The sequence below is a fragment of the Colias croceus genome, chromosome 25 (assembly GCF_905220415.1).
Source record: "Colias croceus chromosome 25, ilColCroc2.1".
NCBI lineage: Eukaryota > Metazoa > Arthropoda > Insecta > Lepidoptera > Pieridae > Colias > Colias croceus.
In genome coordinates, this window is record NC_059561.1 from 5,303,708 (window position 1) to 5,314,905 (window position 11,198).

Consider the following 11,198-nt stretch of genomic DNA (forward strand, 5'->3'; position numbering starts at 1 on the left):
TTGGTAATAGATCTAACGCTGCTTGCTATAATAGGAGTGTAAATGAATTTTATAGTATTTATTGTATTTTAGCCATTTTATTAGTAATTTATACCAGTATTTTTTACTTTGTTTTAAATTTTATGTAGTATTTTTATTGTATTTTAATGTGATTCGTGAAAAAAAAATTAAAGCAAATAATGTCTCTGGACTATAATCCAGAGGTGGCGGGAAGACCCTGTGATGACGGGTGTCTTTAAAAAAAATAGGAGTGTAAAGAGTGATATTTTAAATAAGTATACTTTTTTATATGGACTATACGTACTCGTACATTTCACTATTAGTAAGTTGGATAATTATTCAACCTGTGTATTCAACATTTTGAATCCCTCTTTCTTTCGTTTTTATTGAGTCTGAATAGGACAGTAATATAGTAAATGTTTAAGTCATGCTTTCAATTGTTATACTATTGTTATTGTTATTACTTTTAGCGACGATTTTTCAATCCTTGGTTAAAATTTATCCGTCCAATAAAGTTACACGAACATTTTAAAATGTCACCTGTAAACTGTCAAATACGAACAATTAGAATATATTTTTGAAATGGTAGTTTAATACGTTATTCGATGAATAAGTTTTAACCAAGGATTGAAAAATCAGCCCTTAAGTAATGTGAAAAACCTGATAAATTTATAATAGAATTAAATAAGAGAAAAAATACTTAATATTCCTATAAAAAACTCGATGTTTTTAATTTCATAATCGATAAGAGATAAAACCTTATCTTTCAACAATTATCTCGCTACCTAAGCGACCGTATTTCTTCAAAATTTATTCCAAATCCTTCCTCAAGGATTTCTCCTAAAATGCGAGCATTTAAACCTAAATTGAGGAAATGAAATCCACACCCGTATTTAATACAAGGGATAATGAGCTTTAAATATTGTTAGGTACTTTTAACGTAGATCCTAATTATTATCATTAATTTAATCTTAATTGCTTTAGGATATCCTTTTAGGGATTCGTTCATTATTAAAATTAATATACATTAGCTTCAACTGGAGCATGGGTACTAACGGCTTAGATTCAATAAGGGTTTTTTAGTATGTGATTAATATAAGTTTTTAAGCTATTGCATAGCTTCTATCGCGAGCCTTGAGCGCGGGGACCGAATCGAGAAATTCCGTAACGAAAAAACCTCACGCTCCCCACTCCGACGGGGCGGAGGTGTGGCTTGAAGGTATAGCATGCAATAGCTTTACCGCGGCAGTCCCCGAGTGCCCCACGTCGTTTTTTTTACTATATTTTTCATCAAAATAATACCTAGAGTAAAGGTATTTACTTGATATTTTATTAATATTTAATTGTGCATGAAAATAGGCAAAACTAGTTTGTCCTGAAATCTGGTTTGGCCGGTAACATATAAAATAGGTACCTACCTTCACTACTAATCTACGCATTAAAGTCTTAGATTACAATTAAAGTATTGATAAGTTATAACTTTGTAATTTACTATGAATTTCTAAAGTTTTCTTATTAGAAATTAATCAAGGCTAATAATTTCAAAACAGTATTTATCGAATTATGTTTGTTCCAGCTATAAGCCAGCATATAAGCTAAGTAATTCCATTGTTTATTTATTTATTCCTTAGATTTATTCAATCAAGAAACGGAAATTCAGCCACATAATATTTTATTTCACAAATAACAACGTTGCTAGGCAACGGAACGAGTCGAGAATTAATGAAATTAGGACGCCCGTGGTCGAAATTCGAGCTTCTGATTATTTCTTTATACTATTATACCTACATTTATTTCTACTAATGGGAGCAAAATGGGAGTCAAACATAGTTTATCATATCAGGGTTCAGTATGATAATATGTTTGCTGGGTTTGCCGAGGTACTATAGTGCGTCAGGAATATTTGCGGAGGCGTGCTGACGGATTTCACGCAATCATGCAGAAAAGAGCGGCATCCATGATGCGCCGTGTCCGGCAATCGTCCAGCAGCATACTAGCTGTCTTCGTGGACAGATGGGACAGCAATGTCTTGAGACATTGAATTAAAATCCATGTCTCAAGCAGGTTGTGAATTAAAATAAGATTGTTTTAAATAGTAGATATAGACCGGGAGATACTGACACAAAATTTCGAGTCAACACATTCGCGTCGGTATGGCGGGCTGTACCTAAGTCACACCGGAAAAGTATGGCATGACACTACCGCCTACTTCTTTTTTATGGGCTATCGGTAAATTCTAAAATTTTTGTGTTACAAATCGTTTGACTTTCGCTATTTTTCCGACGAGTTCGACTAACGCCCACGCGACTAAGCCGCCGGTACCAGCGTTCACACCATCGTTTTTCTTTTTGTCATTGCGTACTAAGACCCCTGTAGAACCGCCATCCTGTTACAAATGACTCGAAATTTTGTGTCAGTATCTCCCGGTCTAATATAATTATAATACTAACATTGTTTTTAAGGCCATCTTAATAACAACTATATGGATATTAAATTTATCTGAAATAAATAAAACAAATATCTACTGCTAGTTTTGTAAGCGATAATAAATATATGAATATAGTGGCTGAACCTTTAACAACCTAAGTCTTTAGGCCTTAAAATTGTCCTAGGTTACGAAGGCAAACAATATTAAAAGTGTCATTAAAAACTTTATAAAAATATAATATCACTGCATAGTCACAACATACATGTCCTGTTTTCTGTTCCCTATGTAGGTACCTATGCTTAAATCTTTAAAACTACGCAACGCATTTTGATGCGGATTTCTTAGAATAGGTAGAGTGTATAAAATATTATGCATAATTGCACCCGAATCCGGGGCGAGCACCTAGTATATATAGTTTCTACACGGAAATTTGAATTACAAAATATTATGATCTGAATAATTATTAAACTATTGTGTTATTATCATCAAATGAAACAAAATAGAATAAAATGTTTTGAATGAAACTTACCTCACAGAGATCGATCTTATTGTATTGTTTAAAATTTCACCTTTGCCAAAATTTGATGTTGCTATACCTGGAACAAAAATCATTAAAATTATTTCCTAAAGCCTTTTATCACATAGTCAATATCAATGTTTCATGTTTTGCCAGTAAAAAATTGTTATAATTACCATTTTATTTCTCTGTACCTATTTGTGACTCAAAATAATATAAAATTTCGGGAGTTCGCAAGACTTCACTTCAACAATAGGCGACAATAGCAACTAATTATAAAAAAAAAACACATTCGAATTTCAAACCAATTTTTTTTTCCCACTCAAACAGAACGAACTTTTTTTTTTTTAATTTGGAACTTATTGAATGACATGACAACTTTTTTATTGTTTATGGTTTTAATTTACTATTTTTATAATTAAAAAAAATATGAAATATCACTACAATAAGCTTAGATTACAAAATAACAATAAGATTATTTCTTAATTTGTAACCGAATTCTAATATTGACAGTAAATAATTATATAATTACAACGTATTTTTCATCTCAGATATTTTTTTTTTATTTACTTCATTTCTAAGTAATTATAACATTTCATATAAACAAAGATTTAATATGAAATGTTAAATAATAATAATTATTTTAAACCAATGCACTAGAATCAAACCTACATACACCATACAACATCCAAGCACAAAAGATTTCTCACACTGTAAATATAAAGCTCGGGACACACGAGGCAAAGTCGTTAAAACTTTCACAATTACACAAGTTACACCGTCGCTCCTTCCGTCACTTGAAAGTTATATTGTGTCTGTTTTTCAGGAAACACTACGTACTGCACACTATTTCTGTCATAAATGCAAGCTGCGACATGGATTTTAGTATTTTTGTGACGTGACAAAAATAGTTAAACATAGATTATCTATCCATAGATAATTAATGTATTGACATAGATTACAGAGTTGTGTGTCTTTGCGTTAATGCTGTTTTTAAATTATACTATTAATTTATTATTAAATGAGTAAAGCGTTTTCGTCGGTACTTTTTAAATGATACTTATAATATTTTTATGATAAACAAATCTAACGTTTGATGAAAAATGTCGCTATTACGAGCTTTGACCCCGAGTATTGTTTTTCCGATACGAGATCGATGGGTTCTTTTTACACTTCGTTTATTGTAGATTTATGTGGCTTTAAATATTTTGACAGGACTATATTATTAAACAGGATTTGCTTTGGTACTACAACGGAAAATGTAACTTTTATTTATCCTATCACAGATAATATAAAACTACATCGTTGATTCTAGTGATGCTGTCTTGGCGCGAACTTTTAAGAGCAAAATTGTCTTTAATGTTGTTTTTTATATCCATGGTTAATACCTATGCTGTTATCAGCTTCATCTGTAGCATCAGCTGTATGTAACCGCCTGTTTTAGACTAGATTTTGACCCACTCTAAACGGACAGATAAAATTCAAACTTTGTACATTTATAAAGGATCGGTTACATTACAATAATTTCATGATTTTTCAATCCTTGGTTAAAATTTATTCATCGAATAACGTATTAAACTACCATTTTAATATTATCGTGTAATACTTTATTGGACGGATAAATACCAAGATTTGAAAAATCGGCTCTAAGTAAGTTTTCGTATCAGACGAGGCTTTTCCTTACAATCACAAAAATAGCTTAATCTCGTCTTAAATCGCACATTCTTCTCTTTTATTCTCCTCATAAATACCCACGAATAACACGTATCTAAGCCACTAAATAGCTCCTAAAAGCTCTCAATTAACGTAACCACCGTACTTTTTTGTAATAAGTCATACGTCGAAATGTCACTAGCATTTGCCCGTAGCAACGTTGTTTCCCGTATCAAAACTGAGCAGGGAACAGCTATAAATCAGGCCTAGTATCCATCCATCTGTTTTTTGCGTATTTCACGCAAAAATGCTGGTCTGGCTTGACACTGTTGCACATACATGCTAATATTATACGAGGAAAGATGTGTAGGTATTTATGAATGTAATGCATACATTAAAGGACTGCTGTACTGATTTAATATAAAGTGATAACTACGTTAAAAACAACCGACTTCAAACTTGCACTTGCAACATTTACAAATACAGACAAAAATGCTCATAAAATAAAAACTACTGGGCCTATCCGAATGAAATTTTTATGGGACCATTTCGACACCATCCCGCATCGAACATCATCACACATCGAATCCTCCTTTTTTGAAGTCGGTTAATAATTGTTTTTATAAAATTTGTATAATTTTTTTTTTCAAATGTAAATCACATTAACAACAATTTAAAAGAAATAATATTAAAGATTTATTTCTCTGCTTAAATTCCAATATTTACATTTATTTATTTAACCAGACTTTATTCAAAGAAGCTTTTGAATCGGCAAAACACAGAAAACAATATTTAACAAAAATTAAATGTTTAACATTTACAAGTGTAGTGAATGAAGTACCTTTTAATAGATGAACGATCTTCCAAAGAAAAAACCGGACAATTTGGCAAAGATAATCCCGCGAGTACACTACACTCTACAGGCTCATTTTTCAAGAAACATTCACAAAACCGTTATCTAGGTTACATCTCCGCTATTGAAACTTTCTTAAACTGAAATACTAAGCTGAAAAGCCTGTTTCGAGATGGGATGTTAAGAAATCCCTTTTAAGATGCCCCTTTCAAATTTAATTTCACTTTATTGTTGTGAGTTCTGTATTAATTTCAGTAATGCTGATGTACTTTTTGTGTCGGTTTTTTGTACTTTTTACAAGTACCGTCTTGAATGGAGTTTACGAAATACTGACTTCTTAAGATCGGATAAAGAAAGGTTCTTTTGGTCTAGTGACAAAAAGTCTTAACATTTATTCACTCAGAATTTGTCTGAGTTGAATTGTAGAAAGAAAAGTTATATTTCGTGTAATAAAAAAATGTATAATGAACCTGTAAACGAATATATGAATAAGTGATGAGACTGTTCTTAAGGTATAGTAAATATATTATTATATCTAAAATCATCATATTGAATGGTATTTTTTACATTTGTAAGATCATATCTTACCCGCGGCCACGCAATATTTTTATTTTTAGGTAGAGACAATAATAATATTTCTCAATAACATAAATGCATAGGTACACAAACCATCTTTATTCTTCTTCTACATAGTATAATTATTATAATTACTCAAATTGAAATAAGTTAAAATGTTACAAACTAAATTAACTGTATCAATACACAATTTATAATATATTTATCCAAAAAACGAAATTATAACGTTATAGATTTGTTATATTTGTGTGGCACATAGGTATTGTAATATTTTAAGTATGTTAAAATACATTCGAATACAATTTTAAGAACGCAGTTGTAAACATAAAGAAGACGAGCCATCATGTTAATTTCAAATTTCACGTGCCTACTTAAAAACTTTATTTTTCTGAATAAAAATCGATTTCAATATAAAGAAAAAATGCTTTAAATACACTATAACTATTAAATACTTATATAACAAAAACGATTAGTAATATAACGGAATATAACCAAAAGTTTGAATTTATATTAGTATAATGGTTTAATTCTTACGAGTGAAATATAATAATAACAATAAGTATGTAACAGGTAAGGTTTACATTAGTCATTTATTAGATTGTAGTTGTTACAGTGATAGCGTTTAGCTACTATTATGTGTTCTGTGACAGTGATTTTAGTTTATGTTATTTTTATTTCCTTTAATTATTATTACTTAGGTACCTACTATTCAATGCATGCTTCTGTTCATAGAATTACATTATACCTACATTGGATATTTTTTTTTATAATAAATCAATAAAAAAATGAAGTAAAAAATGGGTTAATAAGTTTCAGTCAGTTAAATCTGAATATTTAACACAATAGATATAAAATATTTTTAAGTACTTAATTGCTATTCTTAAACCTTCGCATTATAAATTTTATTCTAAAATGCCAATAATATTTTCGTAGCCAAATAAGCCAACTAAAACTTTACATAGATTATACATAGATTACATTACATTATACATAGATATTACATAGATTATTGATATTAATACCTAAATAACTAGTATCTGATAGCATTGGATCTGGAGAAGAAAATCTCTCGAACATCTATTATTATTTATTTCACGAAACTGACTTCTATAGCTGAGGAGGCAACTAAAATATATTTTTTACGATATAAAATCACCGACACATCTCAAAAGATAAAAATATATCGGTTAAAATCCCTTTTAATTTATACTAAAAATATACTATGAATTTTAATATTATGTTAAACATGTAGTTTACTTACAAAGTAAAATAGCTAAACAAAAAGATAAGACTAAGATAATAAAAGTATCTAATAATCGTCATTTTATAAATAAACTAGATTTCCGCCCGCGGCTTCGCTCGCGTTTGCAAAGGAAAACCCGCATAGTTCCCGTTCCCGTGGGATTTCCGGGATAAAAACTATCCTATGTGTTAATCCAAGTTACCCTCTATATGTGTGCTAAATTTCATTGTAATCGGTTCAGTAGTTTTAACGTGAAAGAGTAACAAACATCCATACATCCATACAAACTTTCGCATTTATAATATTAGTAGGATATAATTTAAATATAACCTAAACTTTCTAATATTAAATTGCGTCTTACCAATAATTTGTATAATAAACAAAAACGTCCACATTTTCCCATCCATTTTCAACAATTTAAAATCAAATTAAACCAAAACCACTCAATAAATCCATAATTTTCTCGGTAAAGTTCGTACACATTTTATAGTCATTGTCTAGAATAAACAAATATACAAAAGTTACGTATTTGCATCGCGATTTCCCGCTCTTTTACAACAAGGGCACGTGCACCCCCTGCCGCAACTCAACTCATACTGAAGGCTGTTAATAACCCCTACTAATGATATGCCACTAAATTGATAGTAACTCGAACGTGATTGTACGTGAAATACCATATCAATCGACGTACTGTTCGTGGATTTCGTGAATGCTTTTCTAGAAAAAGTTTCAATAAAAAAAGTATTAATGTATGAGCCCCGTCTGCTACGAAACTGCTACCAGTCTCGTAGCATTTCGTGTAAATGTGAGAATATTCTTTCACAAATTATTATAATTAACAAGCACATTACTTATGAGTTTTGGCTTTTTAGAACCTATTTAATATGTAAAGAATATAAATTGAACAAAGTAGAAAAACAAATTACACGTCTTCAATAAAAATTGATTTTACTCTATCAATATATTATCTATGAAAATAATTGATAAAATAACGCATAGCAACAACATTTATCAAGCAACTTATTCATAAAGAAACGAAATCGAGTCTCAATCGAGTGTTCTTAGTACAACTGGTAGTCGTGCAGATTTCACTCGCTACGTAATACTCTAGGGCTCAAGCATTTGAAGAGATCATCTTTATAGCTCCCGCTCAGAATATTTCAGAATTCCCGCGTTTTAGTCGACGTCTTGACTAAATATTTACATTTACGTCGCTTCCTTTATGCTACAATTTACTTGTTTAGGAAAATTTATGTAAATCTCTCTAAGGCAGACGGCTGGAGTTTTTATAATTTCGTTAAGCGCTCCTTCACTAGGAAAATGTGTTAAGATTATCCTTTTAAACTTGGGGCTGAAATTTTTATGTAGATTTGGATGAGTTTGTAGTTATGGACTTGAAAATAAAATATTGTAATTTGTGAACTTTGCTATTTTACTTACGTTTTAATGTTCTTTTGCCTTGAAGTTCTTTTGCGTAGTGATGTTGACAGCATTAAAATTAATGTTTATATTAACAAAGGCATTAAGTAAACAGTCCATTAATACGCAAGCGTCTTTTAGAAATTTATTGTACAAAATATCATCCACCAACGTATTTCAAACTATGTACCTACCTATGGTATATTTAAGATCAAAATAATAATCCATATAATTTACATTGTTGTTTACCAAGTAATATTTCGCTCATAATATTTTGTAGCATCTTGTATTATTCTTTATTGTTAACATAAACCGCATTAAATACTTATTGAATTTTATATGTTAGATACTTAATATATAGAGTACTAGTGGTCCGCCCCGGCTTCGCCCGTGGTACATATTTCGCAATAAAAGGTAGCCTATGTCCTTTGTCGGGTATCAAAATATCTCATGCAAATTGGTTCAGTAGTTTAGGCATGATTGAGTAACAGACCGACAGACAGAGTTACTTTTGCATTTATAATATTAGTATGGATATACTAAATTTGAACTTCCTATACCAAATTTGAATTTTTCTAACACGATGCAATAAATTCATAAAACCAATATCTCAAAACGCTTTGTTAGCTCGACTCTGCAATATGTTAAGGCAGTGTGTTCGAGACCACAGTGGCTAATTTTGTGTACCAGATGGCGCTGCAAGTCGGCCATTACTGTATGTCATCTCCGAACGACTAGGGGTGGGGGATATCGATAGAGTTGTCGATATATCGATAAATAATTATGTAACAGAATTCTGAAGATTATTTAACAAATGTATTTAGTGTGTAAACACGTCTTATTGAGAATTAGGATAATGTTTGCAGAATTAAATTATGAATGTTTATGAGTATAAAATAAATCTAAGTCCAGAATAATTATTTTCGTCATTAATACAAATACAAAGCAGACATAATCTGTGTTTGTTTAAATTTTAAAGTAAGTTGAATCAAAATATGCAAAAATTATATGTTTATCATTTATTGATATATAGTTATTGGTATAATTTCAAACCAGTGAAGCACAACATTATTAGTTTATTTATAAAAACAGTTTTAAGCGAAAACAAACATCGATAAGTTTATTAATCAACCTTAACTGGGAATCAAATAACAGTTTAAAAATATTAATAATTACTTAATTGTACACCTACATGATCATGTACGATTTATAATTTTGTTCCATCCATATTTACAATGGACTGTACGATCAAATCATTTCAGTTTATCAACAAACCGGTTTATATCCAAAAGCCGTGTATCAAAGATTAAACAAATCGAGCGGTAATTGAGAGCTTTGATGAATTATTAAAGCTACGCACGTAAATGTATCATTTAAATGATTTTAATGAACCTTTGATGTGACTTTAATTCATTTGCGAGCACTGGAGCGTGTTTATACAATTTTCCATTAAACATTTAAAGTCTAATCCGTAACAGCGTATTTAACATATTCAAATATTTGCATAAATTATTTAAATTTCAATAGAGAGTAATTTGCAAATAATATTTGTACATGATTATCGTTTATATTGATACCTACTACTGATCAACTAGTGGGTGTATTTTTGAGAAGACGATTTTAATCTATTTATATGTAACTTGTATGGAATAATTTTAAACGTAATTGTCTTTCATTTTAGAGAACAAATCGAAGTGCTTTATCATGCTCTTCCCACGTTGTATAATGTATGTGGGCATGAATTTATATAATGTATTTATAGGACACCTACACATATTGTTGAGTGTCAGATTATTTATAATTTATTTTTTTGTTTATAATGCTTGGCCAGATTAATGAAATTCATACAGTTTAAAATAATATTATTATAAAAAATAATCGATAGTTTTCATCGATAGTTCAAGCACATCCTTACTCGCTGTCTAAAAGCTATTAGCAGTTGCCAACGGAGCACACCTGCGACTGTCATTTCCTAGAGAGATTACTTACCTTCGTAGCATTAGTGTTGTGTAGCGTATGCTCGCTAAGTGATCTTTGATAACTCTGCCAGATAATTACTTGGTTGCGTTTATCGACACATTACAGCGTAGTATGATTATAGATATTACTATTATGTATTGGTTTCCAGACTTATGTAAATTTTGATGTAGACTGGGTTTTATAGTCGAGGTTTCATCATGAATGCAAATTTTCAATTAGGCGTTCAAATTATTTGTTTTATAAAAGTTTATATAGAATGTTAGTTTAACTTACCCTCTCTATAAATTTAAGAGGATACGTTAAAACTATATTTGTATAGGTATACAATTAATAAATCCTTTCGCTTTTAATGGGAAATATACTTATAGCACAGGATTCCAAGAAGGGGTTTCAATCAAGGGATTTTGAAGGCGGAATTACTTGAATCATGTTAATGGTATAATATTATATAAGTAGGTTCAAGGCAGACAATCAGATTTGTAAAAAATGCGCATAGAAATACTCTAGCAATAAATTTCATAAGTTGTAA

At 30.2% G+C, this 11,198-nt stretch overlaps 1 protein-coding gene across 2 annotated transcripts in view; it reads right to left on the minus strand.

Annotated features, from left to right (window-relative positions):
- Positions 1–7,853, minus strand: part of LOC123703186 (Down syndrome cell adhesion molecule-like protein Dscam2) — a 67,458-nt gene extending 59,605 nt beyond the window's left edge. For both annotated transcript variants that reach the window (XM_045651109.1, XM_045651108.1), the window contains exons 1-2: positions 7,632–7,853; positions 2,958–3,024 (exon numbers count right to left, since the gene is read on the minus strand). In XM_045651109.1, coding sequence (XP_045507065.1) covers positions 2,958–3,024; positions 7,632–7,677 — 113 coding nt within the window. In that variant the 5' untranslated portion in view covers positions 7,678–7,853. The remainder of the gene's footprint in view (positions 1–2,957; positions 3,025–7,631) is intronic.
- Between the last annotated feature and the right edge of the window lie 3,345 nt (positions 7,854–11,198).